This window comes from Neovison vison, chromosome 10 (assembly GCF_020171115.1).
Source record: "Neovison vison isolate M4711 chromosome 10, ASM_NN_V1, whole genome shotgun sequence".
Taxonomy (NCBI): domain Eukaryota; kingdom Metazoa; phylum Chordata; class Mammalia; order Carnivora; family Mustelidae; genus Neogale; species Neogale vison.
This window is the reverse complement of record NC_058100.1, coordinates 2,741,405-2,762,360: the sequence shown is the minus strand read 5'-3', so window position 1 is coordinate 2,762,360 and position 20,956 is coordinate 2,741,405. Positions and strand designations below refer to the sequence as shown.

General features: G+C 50.8%; 1 protein-coding gene across 2 annotated transcripts; it reads left to right on the top strand.

Annotated features, from left to right (window-relative positions):
- Window positions 1-525: 525 nt before the first annotated feature.
- LOC122918321 (SLAM family member 5-like) lies at window positions 526-10,166 on the top strand. Of its 2 annotated transcripts, XM_044266634.1 has the most exons (6): window positions 526-656; window positions 5,601-5,993; window positions 7,525-7,821; window positions 9,187-9,321; window positions 9,518-9,609; window positions 9,847-10,166. In XM_044266634.1, exons 1-6 carry the CDS (start codon window positions 584-586, stop codon window positions 9,937-9,939), a joined length of 1,083 nt encoding a protein of 360 aa, XP_044122569.1. In that variant the 5' UTR covers window positions 526-583; the 3' UTR covers window positions 9,940-10,166. The 2 variants fall into 2 exon arrangements, with proteins under 2 accessions (XP_044122569.1, XP_044122570.1); XM_044266635.1 differs by lacking the exon at window positions 9,187-9,321.
- Window positions 10,167-20,956: the final 10,790 nt, after the last annotated feature.

Here is a 20,956-nt window from a genome sequence, read left to right as displayed (position 1 = left end):
GACCAGCAGTGGGACATGCCCTGTGTGCCTTGGGGTGTGGGGGTGACACTTCCCAGGAGGCTTTGTTCTCGGGCTCCTAGCTTCTCACTGCGACACCTGACAGGGAGGTTCCCAGAAAATCAGAAAGGAGATGTGACTCGTGAGATGGTGTAAAGACAGAGGACAGGCCCAAAGCAGGAGAGGCCCCGTGTCCTTGGCTCTAGGAGGGGACTCTGTGCCTGGCCAGGGCTGACACTGGCCAGCAGGGAGCTCCAGGCTGAGTGGGAGCCCAGGGACAGAGGTCAGGGGTAGGGGTGCTGGAGAAGGGGGACCACCAGGCCAGTTGTGAGCACAGGGACAGGGTCTCTCCAGGACTGGGCCTCCTAGAGGGGGGCTGTTCCCACATTTACTCTCCAGTTATCCCCTGAGGACCCTGCGGGTGCTGAGCTAACATGAGTGATGGGAATGGTTTAGTCAAGACTGGCCCGCTGTGCCCCAGGAACTAACAGTCAGCTCCGCCCTGGGGTGGGGAAGGGCTTGGAACTCTTCTCAGCTAAGCTGTTCCTCATAGGCCCAGGCGGAGTCAGCAGGGAGGCAGCCGGCCATGGGCGCCTGCTCAGAAGACCCCCACCTGTGTGAGGCCTCTGGGCTCCTGCGATTCACCAGCCTCCTCCTCAGTGAGTGGCCCGGGCCCCCTGGGAGGGAGGCCACTGGGAGGGCAGGGAGGCAGGAGCTGCCGGGCTGGCTGGGGTCTGGGCTGAAGAACCAGACGGAGCAGCTCCGTGAGGACGGAGCACACGCGGTGCGCTGGGTCAGAGCCCCGGGGTGGACAGAGGGAACAAAGGGAGCTTTGGGCTGAGGCCAGGATGGGAACCCGACCCGGCTGCCTGGAAGGGAATCCCCTCCCCCTTCCAGGGGGTGAGGCCGGGAGACCCTGGAGCCTCCTGCAGTGAGGGATGGAGGAGACACAGGAGTGGCTGCAGGGGACCCGGGGTGGGGACGGACATCCCCCCCCTGCCGTGTACAGGGGACCAGCAGCCTCTGCAGCTGCCGTGTGCAGGAGGGGCCGACCCAGAGCCCCTGTCTGAGCTGGAGGGGCCGCGCTAGTCTGGCTCCTTGGGCAAGATGAGGCCCCGAATCCAGTGACATTCTGTTTGCAAAGGAAGGTAAGGAGCCCCCAGAATTCAAGGGTCTGCGCCCACCTGCTGTGTGTAAGGATGAGCCCGGAACAGGAGACTGCTGACCTCTGATCTGGGCGGGGGTACTTGGGGGGCAGCAGAGGGGGCCCCAAAAGAAAACTGAAAGACTATTTTAACAAGAGCCCCATTTTCTGGTGCTTAACTTCATCGGAGTCCATTTGCTTATGTGTAACCAATTAAATAAGAACAAAGGAGAAAACAGATCTCCAGAACCGTGAATTCCGCGGACAGCTTGGGAAGGTGTTATTGTCTGTACTGTTTGCTGTGAACACACCAGCCCCTCTGTTCCTGCAGCGATTCTAGAGAAATTCCGCAAACACGGACACTTGTAAACAGGAGGATTACTCATTAGAAAATGACCTTTGCCAGTCACTGAGACCCTTTTTTAAACAAAATCACTTCCTGTTGGTAAATGTAGGCTTTCTCTTCTTTTCAGTTGGTTTAACTAGAGATACAAAGGGAAATTACAGAATTCTCTTCCATAAAGATCAGGGTTGGAAGATTTTGTAAGAATGAAAGGAAGGATGAGAGGGAAACAGACAAGATTTTAGGTTAATGGTTGAAAGTCAAATTTCGTCTTATTTATATAAATTCAGACTCTTGCTCACAGCCACCCCACCCCTGACCTTCTGCCCCTCTTTGGGGTCAGCAGCTTCTGCAGATCTGAGCACTGTCGTGTCTTCCTCCCGTCCTGAGTGGGCTTCCAGCTTCTGGACCGCTCCTCCCCCGCAGCCTGAGGGCTGAGCCTCCTCTGTCCCGGGTTCCCCCCTTCCCAGCAGGGGCCGGTTATCCCTCAGGTAGCCCCGAGTCCCGCCCTGCCAAAGCCCGCCGAGTACTTGAGTCCCCTCTCCCAGGACAATAGCTGGAGGTGAGACCCCAGATCTGCTCAGACCTGGTGACCAGACAGCAGAGTTGGGAGGGAGGAACGTAGGGCAGTGCAGGGGGAGGGCAGGAAAGAGCAGGGACGGGAGGGTACAGGTCATCGCCCTGCAGGGGAAGCACTGGGCTGGGAGAGATGGAAGCCACCTCAAGGTCTGGTTCTGCCCTGGGTGACCTAGACCAGTCCACCCACCCAAGGGAGCCCCTCCTCTGTGAAAGGTCCCCTCAAGACCCTCCAGTTGGGACATCCTGGGACTGGGGGTCTCTCCCGGATGGGACTCTCCCGTAGCTTCTCTGAGGCCTCTGCTCGGTGTCTCCCTCCTGTCCTGTCCTCATCCTGCATCCTGACAGGGACGGGCAGCCGGGGGGTCTGCTTGGGGCCCTTCAGCACCCAGAGCCCAGGACAACCAGTGGTCACTTCCTCTGCCCTCCTAGGAGGAAAGGACGCATTTTCGAGGCTCCCTGCAGTCCTCGGACCGTCTGCTGTCTCTGTCTCTGCTCCTGAGCGGGGTCTGCCGAGCTCCCGCCCCGGTGTGTGGACCCCGGTGTGCAGGGCCCACTCAGGACAGCCAGATGCCGCGGGGACAGGGCGGAGGGGAGTGTGCCATTGAGCAGCCCCTCAGGAACAGCCTGGCCGGAGCCACGTGGCTGCTGCCCATGGTCGGCAGAAACGCCAGCGTCCATGTCCCTGTCCCCTGGGACAGACCCCTCTGACACACACTGGGGTCACTAAGAGGGACAATGTGGGAACAGCCCTGCAGGCAGGTTCCACCCTAGGGACAGATCTGCTGTCCCTCAGGGAGCCCCAGGCACCATCCCCCTGTTGGAACAAGGGCGGCTTCTCTGACTGTGGTTGGTGTCCTGTGTGCACCACACTCTGCGTATTTGTGCCCGAGATGGGCCCTGACCCGGTACCGGGTGGGGACACGGGTGTGACAGACACTGTTGTTCTTCATGAATTCATGAGGAAATCCCATCCCAGGAAGAGTCAAAGTCCAGCCCTCTCCAGGCCACCAGGAAGCCCGATGGATCGACACAGATGTCCTGTGTGTGCGCGGGTTCATCGTGTTTGTGGCCGACAGAGAGAGGACGCACGTCCTTCACGGTGCTGACTTTCGGGAGGAGGCGCCCCCTGAATTTCTGCTTGACTCAGCCCAGAATCCATAGGATAGCGTTGAATGAGCCCAGAATACTGTCCAGTCACGAGACGACCCGCTGAGGAGAGGGGACAGGCACACACCGAGCGCAGGCGCGATAGACATTGTTGTCACCTGCGCGCGGGAGGATTTCCGGTCCTTCCTCCGTCTCCACCACTCTGCCCAGCAGCTCGGGGGGCTCAGCCACCTGGGGACAGGGACGGGACAGGGGCCATGGAAGCCAGCTGCTGTGGACACAGCCAGGAGTGTCCTCTCAGTCAGGAAGGCCCCAGCCGGACTTCGACTCCCCGTGGCCGCCTATGGGATCGCGCCCTGGGCGTCTGTGTCCCAGGGCCCATCCCTGATCCTAGGAGGAGCCCCCGAGAGGGGCAGCTGGGGGAGAGACGTGGGCTCCATCCTGAGCCTGGGAAGGCCGGGCTGATCCCAGGGCGCTTGTCAAGAACCACCGTGGTGGTGAGAGCCGCTCACACGGATGGGAACGCCTTCCTCTCCTGACATCCTAGCGCCCACTCTGGGGGCGGCACGGCTGGTGCGTCCCCATCCCAGAGGGAAGGCCGAAAGCACGCAGGCCTCGTGGGCTGCTCCCATCCACTCGCTCAGGGGGACAGAGGACCTGTCTCAGGCCTCCCAGATCCTCCCCTCCAGGCCGCCAACCGCCCTGCTGCACCGGACCTCCCCGGGTTGAGACCCAAGCACGGTCCCTGTGTGTCAGACTCACAGCGGAACACTGAAGAAAGAAGGTTCCAGAAGGAAAGAAGAGAGGATTAGGAGCACACTTTGATGAGGGGGGCTGATCTTTTTATGCGAGGGATCATCCGGGAAGCCTTACAGGATCCGCACGTGGAACTGCGTGAGGACAATAGCAGGGACATTAGTCCGAGACAACGCTGAGATGCAAACCCAAAACTATATTATTTTGCTAGAAAACAGGCTGATCTTATCAATATAGAGCTAGCTCTGAGGTGCTAAAGAGAGAAACGCAGGCACGGGCCGAGGACAGGAGCAGACCGCTCACAGCGGCCAGAGGACATCAACAGCCGTGGGACGTGGTGACCGGGTTCGTGTACAGAGAAATTCTCATTAGAATATGAGGTCACAGCACTTTCTCTTACCAATTTAGCAAAGATCAGAAAATTCGGGGAGCACATGGGTGGTTCAGTGGGTTGGAGCCTCTGCCTTCGGCTTGGGTGGTGATTTGGGGGTCCTGGGATCGAGCCCCACATCAGGCTCTCTGCTCGGCAGGGAACTTGCTTCCTCCTCTCTCTCTGCCTGCTTGTGATCTCTGTCTGTCAAATAAATAAATAAAATCTTAAAAAAAAAAAAAAGAAAGAAAGTTTGGTCACTGCATGTTGGTGGGAAACCGAAGCTTTATTGAGGAGACAGCTGCCGGGGTCGCTCTCAGGGGGCGATGAGCAGGGTCTGTCCGAGGCTGAGATGGAGCTGCCTTTGGTCTAATAGACCTCTCATGGGTTACCCAGTGTCTGCACAGCCATGCGTGCTGTCCACACACCCGCGTGTGAAGCGCATCCATGCACGTTGGGCGTGTGCTGTTTTAAGTGATCACAAAACCAGAATTACACACTCACGTGTGACACGTATGTCCTGGGTGTGAGTCCACGCACCCACGGCCGCGGACATGCGCCCCCAGCTGACGTCCCTCAGTCCCTGTGTGCAGAGAAACCATCCCAAGCTGCTGGTGTTTGCAGGGACAACATCAGTAGAACTGCCCCACGAGGAGGGAGCAAAGGCCCGTTTGGGCCGTGGCAGCTGTTAAATGACGCACTTCCACGAGGGTAGACCCTGCGGACTGTTGGCCAGAGGCTGCCCTCCGTCCCGCCCATGAGGGTCTCTACACGGGGCTGCCCAGAACACAGCGGCAGACTTCGTCACAGCGAGCAGGAGACAGGGTCACAGCACGACACGGTCACACTCCTGTCAGACCTGCTGTCCCTGAGGGCCGTCCTTCATGTTAACGGTGCTCTGCTCCTTAGAGGGGAGTCCTGGGGAGCGACCCCCCTCCAAGGGTAGGGCTCACACGGTCTGTGGGCATGAGGGGTCTCTGCAACCCCGTGAGAACCTGCCTGATGCACAAATGCTCTCGGCGCTGCCCCCGAAATATACTCGTGCTTCGGACCCGAGATCTCCTGACATTCGTCCTATCGCTGTCAGGGGTCAGGACACTGCAGGCGAGCAAGTTCCCGTGACCTGTTCAAGGGGACGCTCCCCTGGGACCAGGAGGGATTCCAGCCTCGCCTCGAACTCATGGCATCTCCTGTCTTCCCAGACTCAAGGGGGCACACGGGATGAATTCGGGAAGATGGGTTCTAGGGTTTCCTCCTTTATTCCTAATGAAAACCACCCATGTTTTCTGTGACCTATGCCCTAGGTGTCTGCAGCGCTGTGACCCAGAGTCCTGGAGCCCGTGGGTCTGCAGTGGATGATTCTGGAAACCCTGTTCCTCTGAAGGGGATTCAAGGAGCTTCTGTGCTATTTCCAGTGATCAGAAAACCAGAATTACCTCCAGAAGTCAAGCTGGAGAGTATTACATGGGGCATTATAAATAAAAAAATCTACACACCCATACTCCAAGTTAGTCCCGGGGGAGATGTTCCAGAATGGGTCAACTGCCAGGACAAGTTCGAGAAGCGGGTCCATGTGCTCAACACAATGACTCTGAGGATTGACAACCTGACCCTTGAGGACAGTGGGCGGTACCGGGCTCAAGAGTCCTATTCGAGAGGAAGACAGTATCACCAGGATTTCCACCTGACGGTCTACGGTACGTGGCGGCCCCTCCCCCAGTCCCACAGCTGACCCCCTTCCTCTGTCCCCGGGAGTGTCCGTGCGCCCCGCTTGCAGGATTCCGTCCAGACCGCAGCCTTCGGACTCAATCTTCTCCCCAGAAATCCGATGCTGTGAGGTCAGCACAAGTGCAGGCAAAGCTGAGACTCACACCAGGGACGGATCACGTCTGTGCTTCAGGAGGGAACACAGAATGGGGAGAAATGGGGATTTTGCCATAACACTCATTGTCCCCATAGGACTCAGGGTCCTTAGTGAGAGTCTTACTGTCTTGTGCTGCTGTAACAGGTAACAGCACATCGGTGGCTGACCACACCACCCCCTGGGGGTCCTCTTGGACTGTAGGGCAGGAGTCAGACCCCAGAGCCTCTGCCATGAGGTCCAGATGTCGGCAGGGCTGTGCTCCTCTCTGGAGGTTCTGGGATAGGGGCACCAGTATCCCCTGGCTTCTGGACCCTTACTCCCCCTTCTCAGGTGGCACAGGTGGGATGAGTCCCTGACACCGTGTCCCTCCCACCTCCTCTGCTGCCTCCTCCCACTTGTGAGGACCCTGTGATCACACAGCGCTTGTCCGGGGAATCCAAACCATCTCTAATTTACAGTCAGCTTGTTTTCAACCTCAGTTCCCCTTTGCCCTGGAACCTAAGACATCTTCAGGCTCTAAGGGTCAGCACATGGGGGACACTCGTCACCTAGCAGGATCCAGAATCCTGCGTGTGGTTCTCCCCGCCCCATCCCCCCGTCCTTCTCAGCCCTGCCCGAGTCAGCTCACTCACAGACTCCACGGTCCAGCTCTGAACCTCCACAGATGGAGGAGAATTCACAGGGTGACCCTTCCTCAGACCCTCAGGGAGCAGTTCGCTCGCCCTGCGCCCCTCCCCCCTGCTCAGGGAGTCCTTCTGCTCCAGACAGAGTGGCCTTCTGAGCCTCAGGACACGGAGATTCCTAAGACTGACTCTCAGTCTGTCCCACGTTTTCCTGGGAGGACCCCAAGCTCCGTGCCTGGTGCAGCCACACTGCAGGAGGCCATTCCTAGTGACTCCCACTGCGGTCTCTCCTGGTGGAGACTGAGTCTGATCTCCGGGCTTCCAGAGTTGGCCAGTGGCCGTCTATACCATGGACTGTGCGGTCCCGGGAACCCTCTGAGCAGAAAAATCAAGACCAGGACCCAGAGAAGGACAAATCCTGTTCCCAACTTCTCCTTCTTCTAGGGGACACCCCACTCTCTCAGAACTCATGGATTATTGGGGGAACCTCCAGCATCTATTTTCTCATGAGAGCTTAGTAAGACGGGCTCAGTCTAGTGGAATCACATAGAGCTGAACTCAGTGGCTCCTTCCTTTTTAGCCCGTCTGTATATTTGGGTCAATTCTCTGTGACCTGTAAAATGCAATCATTGTCCTTAGGGGGAGGAAGCCAGAGCTTCAGGGAGAATCTGCAGGAGAAAGCAGGAGCTGCGATGTTCTCCACTCACGTGAGGTTCTGTCCTCTCATCCCTCCCTCACCAGAGGCTGTGCCCCCTCCCCAGATCCAGGCCATGGCTGTGTCCCTCACACCAGGCTGGTGCAACGTCACAGTGGAGTGTAACACCACAGGAACCAGGGAGGACCTGACAGTGTCCTGGGAGAGTGAGAGCCTCCCCAGGGAGCTGGAGCAGAGACCGGCCCCAGGACCAGCCCCCAACCCCTGGACCCTGGCTGTGAACCTGCCCCTGAGCCGGCCCAGCCTCAACCTCACCTGTGTGGTGAGCAACCAGGCGGACAAGAAAGCTGCCTCCTGGAACGTTGGGGACGTCTGTGGCCGTGGTGAGTGCACCTGCCAGAGGAGAGGGACTCTCCCGCAGCTCAGGGTGAGGGTTCTTGGCTTCTGTCCCCCATGTTTATGTCACCCCCTGCTGCTTGGTCACCCCGTCCAGGACTCTGGCAGGAACATCCAACCTGCGTCTGCTGTTCAGTGTTGTTCCCAGGCTGCTCATCGGAGGGGTCTGGCCAACAACTCACTGTAGGATTCAGGGCTCGGGGTCCTCTGCCCGATTCTGGTCTCACAGACACACGTCACACCCACCCGCTTGCCTGCATTCCCGATGTGTCCCGCTCTCCTCGGCTGCCAGCCTCCGCTCAGGCCCCTCCCTCTGCCCTCAGCCCTTCCAAGTCAGGAGTCCTCCAATCCCCACTTACTCCCATCCAGGGACTCCCTCCCTGCAGCGGCTCTGGGGGCCTGTGACCCGGGCAGTCCCACAGGGCCGCGTGCTGGGGACAGTCCCAGCATGAACAGAGTTTGCACAGAGACTTCTCAGCCTCAATGGCTCAGGGCCCTGCAGGAGCTGCTGCTGTCCTGCCCTCACACCTCGTCTCCTCTAAGGAGTGGTCAGTGGCCCCACCCTGGGAGCTGATGCTCTGGCCCAGGATTAGTGTCCTGTGCAGGCTGAACCCCTGGAGGGCAGGCGCCATGTCTGCTGCTCCTTGGAATGCCTGTCCCAGCCCCGGCCTCAGGCCCTTTGCTCACAGTCAGCGTGTCCCTGAGTGAGTGAATGACTTGGTTCCCCGTGAGCTCCTCTCCCTCCATCCCCTCCTCCACCAGCTGCTGGGGGACCTTCTGCCTTAGTATCCCTCATCCCAGAGGAAGCTCATGGCTCAGGGACCCACTGGGCCCTCTGGAAACAGGCTCCTGCCTCCCTCTTATCCTCCCACCCGGCTGCCCCTACATGGTCCCTCTCTGGCCTGCCCCAGTGGGTGCCAGCAACTCCCAGGGCTGGGGACTTGTCACAGCCATTCCTGGTCAAGGCTCTCCGTCCTGGGATGCCTCATCCACCCTGAATATTGGGAAAACTCCTACTCCTCCCTTGCCCATCACCTCTTCCTGGAGGCCCTCCCTGATGACCTGGGTGCAAGGTGTAAGCTCTAGTGCCCTGGGATGGCTCTGGCTGGCTTCCCCTGGCATGTGTCAGCCCTCCCTGCTCTGAGAGGCTCCTCAAGGGCAGGCACCATGTCCTGCTCCTCTCAGCACCCCGGCCCCAAGCAGGAGCTCAGTATCGGCTGAGTGAGAGCCCCTGCCATGCTCCTCCCTCTCGAGCTCCTGACCAGGTCCCTTCAGAGTCTCCATGTGCCTGGCAATGGGCGTCCTCAGTTCCCTGTCGCCTTAACCTTCCTCACTCTGTGCGATGGAAACAGACCCACAAGGACAGACCAGTGCTGCCCACTTGCTCGGTATCCTGGCGTCTGTTGTGGTCCTGCTGCTGATCTTCGGAGCTGGGCTGTACCTTTGGAAGGGACGTGGGATGAAGAAGAACGTGGAGCCTGGGACAGGCAGGTTGCACTTCTCCTTCCCATCTCCAGACACCTCCCTCCCCCGTTGAACTCTGGGCTCCTTTTCTCCTGCATTTTGCTGCTCAAGGAATGTCCCTGCAGGAGGCTGGCAGGTGTGGTCATGGCCATGAGGGTCATGGAGGGGGAGCTATAGGCTTCCAGGCTGAGACTCAACCTCCATCTGTGTGTGACTCAGGGGCAGGATCGCAGGAGGAGTCCAGGGACCCGGATGGTGGCATCCACTATGCAGAGCTGAACCAGCAGGAGTCTGGAGACCTCAGGGACAAGGTGAGGCCGGGGAGGAGGCAGCCTGGGTTGTCCCAAGTCCCTCTATGCCTGGGTGTGTGCCTGTCGATCCCAGTCATCAGTAGGCTTTTGTCTCCATGTATCTGTAACCCTTTCCAGACAACATAGTATGAACTTAAGAACATTCTCCTGGGGTCCATGCAGCCCTGGGCCTGTGGGGGTCCCTCTGGGTCCTGTGCATCCCTCAGCTGTTCCTGGAACCCTCTGTCTGCACTGCAGGGTAGGGGAGAACCACATCTAGAAGAGGAGAACTCTCTCACTGCGGTCTACAGTGAGGTCCGCAGGCCAGGCCAGACCATGACCATGATTTAATGGGAAGAAGCAGGAGAATCCCACCCCGGGGACACCTGTCTCGTGAGCATGACGCCCGCAGCTCTGGTCCGACCTCTTACCCCTCTGACAGCTCTGAGAAGGGACTGGATGGATCCAGCACTTATTTCTGTGCTAAATCCGTGTGCACAAGCTCCCTGTGAGACACACACTGGTAGATCAGGGAAACTGAGTAAATAAATTGGTCCTAACCTGTTCAGGACAACTCAGCCTCTGCTGTCCCCCTCATCTGTTCGACATGAAACTGGCTTTCAGACCTCAGCCTCTGGGGCAAACGGTGGAGAATCCCAACATCCCCCCGGGCCCGTCGTGAGCACCCCCAGCCGTCAGTCCTGCGCTGAGAGCTCTTTACCGACAACGGGAATTCGTAGTCGTCCCTGCTTGCTGAGGGCGGGCTCTGTGACCCGCACTGTTCGGACATTCTGCTCCCTGCTAACTCACTGGGTCCTGCTGGACTCTCTGTCCGGTGGGGAAGCTTGTGCCCACTTTACAGATCAGTAGAAGGAGCCAGAAAGGCTGACTCTGCAGGCCGCACAGCTTGGAGCACCGGAGTCAGGACTCAGCCCAGGGAAGGGAGCCCCAGACCCGTCTCTCTGGGACTCGGCTGGCTGTCCCACGTCCTGGCCAGCCTCCTTCTGTCCTGTCCTGCTGGACAATAGTCTGGCTCCTACTGCTCAGCACAGACAGAAGTTTCTGGTTCCTGACAGTGAGCTTTAACTGACTGCACGGAGTGACAGCTACGTCCCCCTCTCTGCTGTCCCCACACAGGACACTGAGCTCCTCAGGGATCATGAGGACTTTTCCCTGCACTTCAGGGCACTTCTCTGGGGATGTGTCGTCTCCTGCGTGCCTCTCTCTGGCTCGTCCCCCTGACCCTGCTGGCTCCTCCCCTGCAGCCCTCACCCGGTCCCCGTGCTGCCCCTGCTCCGCATCTGAGCCCGCACCTGCACCTTGGCCTCACCTCACAGGGACCCCTAGAGCACCAGGAGGTGACCCCCATGTGACATGTTGATGCCCCTTTCCTGATCCAACCCCCTCTCCTTGGGTCCCCTGACAGCCACTCCCCTGGCCCCGGGCCCACCTGCCGGGCTCCCAGACTCTCCGCCGTCCCCCCAGGGCCGCTCTTCGCTCACAGGGCGATGCTCCCCAGGGTTTGGGCAGGACCCTTCCCATCCCCCGTGTCCTCCTCTCTCTGGGGCCCCGGCTCCTGGGGTTCAGGGGCGAGTCACACCGCTGATGCCCAGGGAAGCCTTCCCACCCACGCCCTCTGCTGATCCCAAACACTGACCCTCAGCCCCACCAGCCACACCCCTGCCCCTGTGTCCTCTGCCCTCTCCTCACAGGGTCACGTCCCCCACTTCCCTTTCTGTAATACCGGGAACCTGGTGAGAAAGAACAGGAGCTCCTCTCCCACAGGAAGAAAAGCAGAAGCTGTGATCACGTGTGTAATCAGGCATTAAAAGTGCATGTTTGTGTTGGGGGGGGCGTGGAAGCTGTTCACCTGAGCCCAGGGAAATACTGTAAAGTTCCTTCTTACTCTTGGGAAGAGACACTTTCTCTCCTTCCATGCTCTACCACTGTTTCCCCAGGTGACAAAGAAGCCTGCTCTTGGCCAGAATCAGTAACTCAAATAAGACAAAGTGTGTCTCAAATGTCCCTTCCTCTCCATCTCGCAGCTGATCCACTGGGAGCAGGTAGATCCCCTCAGATCAGAGGAAAGAAGAGACACTTCTCATCCTGAAAACCTCAGCGTCTGCACAGAAGCGCTCACACACACACACACACACACACGCACATGCACACACACACACATACACACACACCAGCCTCCAGCCATTCAGTTGTGTGATTCAGAACTAGGTTTATCCTACAAATGCACACATTACCTTTTTTTTAACTTTTTTATTATGTTAGTTGCCATCATTAATTTTTTTCTCCAATTTATTTATTTTCAGAAAAACAGTATTCATTATTTTTTCACCACACCCAGTGCTCCATGCAAGTTATGCCCTCTACAATACCCACCACCCGGTACCCCAACCTCCCACCCCCCCCCGCCACTTCAAACCCCTCAGATTGTTTTTCAGAGTCCATGGTCTCTCATGGACTTCCAATTTACCCAATTGCACATACCCTCCCCAATGTCCATAACCCTACCCCCCTTCTCCCAACCCCCCTCCCCCCAGCAACCCACAGTTTGTTTTGTGAGATTAAGAGTCACTTATGGTTTGTCTCCCTCCCTATCCCATCTTGTTTCATGGATTCTTCTCCTACCCACTTAAGCCCCCATGTTGCATCACCACTCCCTCATATCAGGGAGATCATATGATAGTTGTCTTTCTCCGCTTGACTTATTTCGCTAAGCATGATACACTCTAGTTCCATCCATGTTGTCGCAAATGGCAAGATTTCGTTTCTTTTGATGGCTGCATAGTATTCCATTGTGTATATATACCACATCTTCTTGATCCATTCATCTGTTGATGGACATCTAGGTTCTTTCCATAGTTTGGCTATTGTGGACATTGCTGCTATAAACATTCGGGTGCGCGTGCCCCTTTGGATCACTACGTTTGTATCTTTAGGGTAAATACCCAGTAGTGCAATTGCTGGGTCATAGGGCAGTTCTATTTTCAACATTTTGAGGAACCTCCATGCTGTTTTCCAGAGTGGTTGCACCAGCTTGCATTCCCACCAACAGTGTAGGAGGGTTCCCCTTTCACCATATCCTCGCCAGCATCTGTCATTTCCTGACTTGTTGATTTTAGCCATTCTGACTGGTGTGAGGTGATATCTCATTGCTTGATTGGATTATTTGTTCTTTGGGTGTTGAGTTTGTTAAGTTCTTTTTAGATTTTGGACACTAGTCCTTTATCTGATATGTGGTTTGCAAATATCTTCTCCCATTCTGTCAGTTGTCTTTTGATTTTGTTAACTGTTTCCTTTGCTGTGCAAAAGCTTTTGATCTTGATGAAATCCCAATAGTTCATTTTTGCCCTTGCTTCCCTTGCCTTTGGCGATGTTCCTAGGAAGATGTTGCTGCAGCTGAGGTCGAAGAGGTTGCTGCCTGTGTTCTCCTCAAGGATTTTGATGGATTCCTTTCTCACATTGAGGTCCTTCATCCATTTTGAGTCTATTTTTGTGTGTGGGGTAAGGAAATGGTCCAATTTCATTTTTCTGCATGTGGCTGTCCAATTTTCCCAACACCATTTACTAAAGAGGCTATCTTTTTTCCATTGGACATTCTTTCCTGCTTTGTCAAAGATTAGTTGACCATAGAGTTGAGGGTCTATTTCTGGGCTCTCTATTCTGTTCCATTGATCTATGTGTCTGTTTTTGTGCCAGTGCCATGCTGTCTTGATGATGACAGCTTTGTGATAGAGCTTGAAGTCCGGAATTGTGATGCCACCAACTTTGGCTTTCTTTTTCAATATCCCTTTGGCTATTCGAGGTCTTTTCTGGTTCCATATAAATTTTTAAATTATTTGTTCCATTTCTTTGAAAAAGATGGATGGTACTTTGATAGGAATTGCATTAAATGTGTAGATTGCTTTAGGTAGCATAGACATTTTCACAATATTTATTCTTCCAATCCAGGAGCATGGCACATTTTTCCATTTCTTTGTGTCTTCCTCAATTTCTTTCATGAGTACTTTATAGTTTTCTGAGTATAGATTCTTAGCCTCTTTGGTTAGGTTTATTCCTAGGTATCTTATGGTTTGGGGTGCAATTGTAAATGGGATTGACTCCTTAATTTCTCTTTCTTCTGTCTTGTTGTTGGTGTAGAGAAATGCAACTGATTTCTGTGCATTGAGCTTATATCCTGACACTTTACTGAATTCCTGTACAAGTTCTAGCAGTTTTGGAGTGGAGTATTTTGGGTTTTCCACATAGAGTACCATATCATCTGCGAAGAGTGATAATTTGACTTCTTCTTTGCCAATTTGGATGCCTTTAATTTCCTTTTGTTGTCTGATTGCTGAGGCTAGGACTTCTAGTACTATGTTGAATAGCAGTGGTGATAATGGACATCCCTGCCGTGTTCCTGACCTTAGTGGAAAAGCTTTCAGTTTTTCTCCATTGAGAATGATATTTGCGGTGGGTTTTTCATAGATGGCTTTGATGATATTGAGGTATGTGTCCTCTATCCCTACACTTTGAAGAGTTTTGATCAGGAAGGGATGCTGTACTTTGTCAAATGCTTTTTCAGCATCTATTGAGAGTATCATATGGTTCTTGTTCTTTCTTTTATTGATGTGTTGTATCACATTGACTGATTTGCGGATGTTGAACCAACCTTGCAGCCCTGGGATAAATCCCACTTGGTTGTGGTGAATAATCCTTTTAAGGTACTGTTGAATCCTATTGGCTAGTATTTTGGTGAGAATTTTCGCATCTGTGTTCATCAAGGATATTGGTCTATAGCTCTCTTTTTTGATGGGATCCTTGTCTGGTTTTGGGATCAAGGTGATGCTGGCCTCATAAAATGAGTTTGGAAGTTTTCCTTCCATTTCTATTTTTTGGAACAGTTTCAGGAGAATAGGAATTAGTTCTTCTTTAAATGTTTGGTAGATTTCCCCCGGGAAGGCGTCTGGACCTGGGCTTTTGTTTGTTTGGAGATTTTTAATGACTATTTCAATCTCCTTACTGGTTATGGGTCTGTTCAGGCTTTCTATTTCTTCCTGGTTCAGTTGTGGTAGTTTATATGTTTCTAGGAATGCATCCATTTCTTCCAGATTGTCAAATTTGTTGGCGTAGAGTTGCTCATAGTATGTTCTTATAATAGTTTGTATTTCTTTGGTGTTAGTTGTGATCTCTCCTCTTTCATTCATGATTTTATTTATTTGGGTCCTTTCTCTTTTCTTTTTGATAAGTCTGGCCAGGGGTTTATCAATTTTATTAATTCTTTCAAAGAACCAGCTCCTAGTTTCGTTGATTTGTTCTGTTGTTTTTTTTTTTGGTTTCTATTTCATTGATTTCTGCTTGATCTTTATGATTTCTCTTCTCCTGCTGGGCTTAGGGTTTCTTTCTTGTTCTTTCTCCAGCTCGTTTAGGTGTAGGGTTAGGTTGTGTACCTGAGGCCTTTCTTGTTTCTTGAGAAAAGCTTGTATCGCTATATATTTTCCTCTCAGGACTGCCTTTGTTGTGTCCCACAGATTTTGAACCGTTGTATTTTCATTATCATTTGTTTCCATGATTTTTTTCAATTCTTCTTTAATTTCCCGGTTGACCCATTCATTCTTTAGAAGGATGCTATTTAGTCTCCATGTATTTGGGTTCTTTCCAAACTTCCTCTTGTGGTTGAGTTCTAGCTTCAGAGCATTGTGGTCTGAAAATATGCAGGGAATGATCCCAATCTTTTGATACCGGTTGAGTCCTGACTTAGGACCGAGGATGTGATCTATTCTGGATAATGTTCCATGTGCACTAGAGAAGAATGTGTATTCTATTGCTTTGGGATGAAATGTTCTGAATATATCTGTGATGTCCATCTCATCCAGTGTATCATTTAAGGCCTTTATTTCCCTGTTGATCTTTTGCTTGGATGATCTGCCCATTTCAGTGAGGGGAGTGTTAAAGTCCCCTACTATTATTGTATTATTGTTGATGTGTTTCTTTGATTTTGTTATTATTTGGTTTATATAGTTGGCTGCTCCCACGTTGGGGGCATAGATATTTAAAATTGTTAGATCTTCTTGTTGGACAGACCCTTTGAGTATGATATAGTGTCCTTCCTCATCTCTTATTATAGTCTTTAGCTTAAAATCTAATTGATCTGATATAAGGATTGCCACTCCTGCTTTTTTCTGATGTCCATTAGCATGGTAAATTCTTTTCCACCCCCTCACTTTAAATCTGGAGGTGTCTTTGGGCTTAAAATGAGTTTCTTGAAGGCAACATATAGATGGGTTTTGTTTTTTTATCCATTCTGATACCCTGTGTCTTTTGATTGGGGCATTTAGCCCATTAACATTCAGGGTAACTATTGAGAGATATGATTTTAGTGCCATTGTATTGCCTGTAAGGTGACTGTTACTGTATATTGTCTCTGTTCCTTTCTGATCTACCACTTGTAGGCTCTCTCTTTGCTTAGAGGACCCCTTTCAGTATTTCCTGTAGAGCTGGTTTGGTGTTTGCAAATTCTTTCAGTTTTTGTTTGTCCTGGAAGCTTTTAATCTCTCCTTCTATTTTCAATGATAGCCTAGCTGGATATAGTATTCTTGGCTGCATGTTTTTCTCGTTTAGTGCTCTGAAAATATCATGCCAGCTCTTTCTGGCCTGCCAGGTCTCTGTGGATAAGTCAGCTGCCAATCTAATACTTTTACCATTGTATGTTACAGACTTCTTTTCCCGGGCTGCTTTCAGGATTTGCTCTTTGTCACTAAGGCTTGTAAATTTTACTATTGGGTGACGGGGTGTGGGCCTATTCTTATTGATTTTGAGGGGCATTCTCTGAACCTCCTGAATTTTGATGCTCCTTCCCTTTGCCATATTGGGGAAATTCTCCCCAATAATTCTCTCCAGTATACCTTCTGCTCCCCTCTCTCTTTCTTCTTCTTCTGGAATCCCAATTATTCTAATGTTGTTTTGTCTTATGGTGTCACTTATCTCTCGAATTCTCCCCTCATGGTCCAGTAGCTGTTTGTCCCTCTTTTGCTCAGCTTCTTTATTCTCCATCATTTGGTCTTCTATATCGCTAATTCTTTCTTCTGCCTCATTTATCCTAGCAGTGAGAGCCTCCATTTTTTATTGAACCTCATTAATAGCTTTTTTGATTTCAACTTGGTTAGATTTTAGTTCTTTTATTTCTCCAGAAAGAGCTTTTATATCTCTGGAGAGGGTTTCTCTAATATCTTCCATGCCTTTTTCAAGCCCGGCTAGAACCTTGAGAATTGTCATTTTGAACTCTAGATCTGACATATTACCAATGTCTGTATTGATTAGGTCCCTAGCCTTCGGTACTGCCTCTTGTTCCTTTTTTTGTTGTGAATTTTTCCGCCTTGTCATTTTGTCCAGCTAAGAGTATATGAAGGAGCAAGTAAAATACTAAAAGGGTGGCAACAATCCCAGAAAAATATGCTTTAACCAAATCAGAAGAGATCCCAAATCGTGAGGGGGGATTTCTCCCCCCTCACGATTGGGTGAGGGATCTCCCCTGATTGGGATCTCTTCTGATTGGGATCTCCCAATCTCCTCTGATTAGGATCTCTTCTGATTTGGGGATAAAAAGAGGTTCAAAAAGAAAGAAAGAAAGAAAAGAATTAAAAAAAGAGATTGAATTAAAAATCCAATCAAGAATTAAAAAAAGAGATTGAAGAGATTGGGATCTCTTCTGATTTGGGGATAAAAAGAGGTTCAAAAATAAAGAAAGAAAAAAATAATTAAAAAAAGAAAACGAATAAAGAAAAGTATAAAAAAGAATATATATATATATATATATTAGATAAACTAGTTTAAAAACATTAAAAAGGAAAAGGGTAAAAGTTAAAAAAAAATTTTAGCAGAAGAAGAGAAAAAAAAATGAAAATGAAAAAAATTAAATTAACTGCAAGACTAAAAAATCACAGGGAGAAAGCCATGAGTTCCGTGGTTTGTTTTCTCCTCCTCTGGAATTCTGCTGCTCTCCTTGGTATTGAAACTGCACTCCTTAGTAGGTGAACTTGGTCTTGCCTGGATTTCTTGTTGATCTTCTGGGGGAGGGGCCTGTTGTAGTGATTCTCAAGTGTCTTTGCCCCAGGCGGAATTGCACCGCCCTTACCAGGGCCCGGGCTGAGTGATCTGTTCGGCTTTGCTTTCAGGAGCTTTTTTTCCCTGAGCGCTTTCCATAGAGTTCTGGAGGACAGGAATACACATGGCGGCCTCCTGGTCTCCGGCCCAGAGGAGCCGAGAGCCCGGGTCCCCACTCCCCAGTGCGCCCTCAGCGAACAGCTCCTAGTAACTCCCGTCTGCCTACCCTCTGGCTGCGCTCCAAGCTCACCGAGCCTGCAACCGGTTCAAGGCAACACCGAGCTGTGAGCTTACTGTCGGCTCTGTCTCTGTAGCCGGCTTTCCCGTTCCAATATCCGCAAGCTCTGCGACACTCAGACACCCCCAATCCTTCTGTGACCCTGCGAGACCTGAGGCCACACTGAACCCGCGTGGGCTTCACCCCGGTTTAGCCTCTGGAGCGATGTCCCTCAGCGGAACAGACTTTTAAAAGTCCTGATTTTGTGCTCCGTTGCTCCGCCGCTTGCCTGGAGCCGGCCCCTCCCCCCGGGGTCTATCTTCCCGTCGCTTTGGATTCACTTCTCCACCAGTCCTACCTTTCAGAAAGTGGTTGTTTTTCTGTTTCTGGAATTGCTGTTCTTCTTCTCTTCGATCTGCCGATGGATTTGCAGGTGTTTGCAATCTTTAGATAAGCTCTCTAGCTGATCTCCTGCTAGCTGAAGTAGTCTCAGTCTGCTACTTCTCTGCCATCTTGACTCCTTCCCGCCATCATTAATTTTTGATGTAGTGTTCCATGATTCATTGTTTGTGTATAACACCCAGTACTCCATGCAATCCGTGCCCTCCTTAATACCCACCACCGGGCTCACCCACCCCCTGCCCCCCTCCCCTTTAAAATCCTCAGTTTCTTTCCCGAAGTCCATAGCCTCTCATGATTCATCTCCCCCCTCCAATTTCCTCCCCTTCATTTTTCCTTTCCTTCTCCCAATGTCCTCCGTGTTACTCTTTATGCTCCACAAGCAAGTGAAACCATATGATAGTTGACTCTCTCTGCTTCATCTATTTCACTCAGCAAAATCTTCTCCAGCCCCATCCATGTTGATGTGAAAGTTGGGTTATTCGTCCTTTCTGATGGCTGAGTAATACTCCATAGTAAATACGGACCAATCTTCTTTATCCATGCGTCTGTTGAAAGGCATCTCAGCTCTTTCCACAGTTTGGCAACTGTGGCCATTGCTGCTATCAATATTAGGGTACATATGGCCCTTCTTTTCACTACACCTGTATCTTTGGGGTAAATACCCAGGAGTGCAATTGCTGGATCTTAGGGTAACTCTATTTTTAACATTTTGAGGAGAGACTTCACTATTTTCCAAAGTAACACCAACTTGCATTCCCACCAACAGTGTAAGAGGGTTCCCCATTCTCCACCGCCTCTCCAACATTTGTTGTTTCCTGCTTTTTCAATTTTTGTCATTCTAACTGGTGGAAGGTGATATCTCAGTGGGGTTTTGATTTGAATTTCCCTGATGGCTAGTGATGTTGACCATTTTCTCATGTGTCTGTTAGCCATTTGCATGTCTTCTTTGGAGAAGTGTCTGTTTATGTCTTCTGCCCATTTTTTGACTTGATTATTTGGGTTTTTTGGGTGTTGAGTTTGAGGAATTCTTTATAGATCTTGGGTACCAGCCCTTTATCTATAATGTCATTTGCAGCTATCTTCTCCCATTCCATGGGTTGCTTCTTTGTTTAACTGACTGATTCCTCTGTGCAGAAGTTCTTTATCTTGATGAAGTCCCAAAGCTCATTTTTGCCTTTGTTTCCCTTGTCTTTGGAGATGTGTCTTAAAAGAAGTTGCTGTGGCTAATGTCAAAGAGTCTACTGTCTATGATCTCCTCTAGGATTCTGATGGATTCTTGTCTCACGTTGAGGTTTTTCATCCATTTAGAGTTATCTTTGTGTATGGTGCAACAGAATGGTCGAGTTTCATTCCTCTCTATATAGCTGTCTGATTTTCCCAGCACCATTTATTAAAGAGACTGTCTTTTTTTCCATTGGATATTTTTTCTTGCTCTGTCTAAGATTAGTTGACCATAGAATAGAGAATCCATATCTGGGCTCTCTATTCTGTGCTTTTGATCTATGTGTCTGTGTTTGTGCCTGTACCATGCTGTCTTGGTGATCACAGCTTTGTAATGTAGCTTGAAATCAGGCAATGCAATACCCCCAGCTTTGTTTTTCTTTTTCAACATTTCCTTGGCTATTCAGGGTCTTTTCTGATTCCATACAAATTTTAGGATTGTTTGTTCCAGCACTCTGGAAAATGCCATTGGTATTTTGATTGGGATGGTGTCGAAAGTTTAGATTGCTCTGGGGAGCACAGACATTTTAACAATGTTTGTTCTTCTGATCTATGACCATGGTGTGTTTTTCCATCTTTTTGCATCTTCTTCAATTTCTTTCCTAAATGTTTTGTAGTTTCTAGAGTATAGACCCTTTACCTCTTTCATTAGGTTTATTCCAAGGTATCTTATGGTTTTTGGTGCTACTGCAAATGCAATTGATTCCCTAATTTGTCTTTCTAGAGTTACATTGTTAGTGCATAGGAAAGCAACTGATTTCATTGCATTGATTAGAGAAGAGATCAATGGAGATGGACTAGATGACTCTCCATGTCTGCAGACCACTCAGAAGCCTCAGTGCGCTCCCCATGACCCAGAGCATGGACTTCTAAATCTGTGTTAGATCCTGATGAATGTCATGACTGGTCCCTTCCCTCCCTATGGCCTTGTATCATGCAGTCTTGGTGAACTCACCTATTAGTCTTGGGAATTTTCTGTAGAAACTCTGGGATTTTCTGTCAGACACACATATAAACAATGTCCATAATAAACACAGGTTTGCTCTTTCCCCATTCTGATCTATATATTACTTTATTTCCTTTTCCTGTCTTATCACACTGATGAGAATTCCAGAAGAATGATGCATAGCAGTTCTGAGAACAAAAAGCCTTGCCTCCTTCCCAGTATTCAGGGAAGAACTTTCCATTTCCACCACTAAGGATGGTATTAACTGCAGGGATTTTTGTAAATATGCTTTTTACATTCATCAGGTTCATTATCTCTGCTCTTATCTTTCTTATTCCTTTTTCCACTTGCTCTGGGTTTATTTTGTTCTTACTTTTCTAGATTCACAAGATAAATACTTATATTATTAACCTGAGCATTTCTTCTTCTGTAATATCTGTCCATCATTATACATATACTTCCCTATAGACACTGGGTTAGCGACT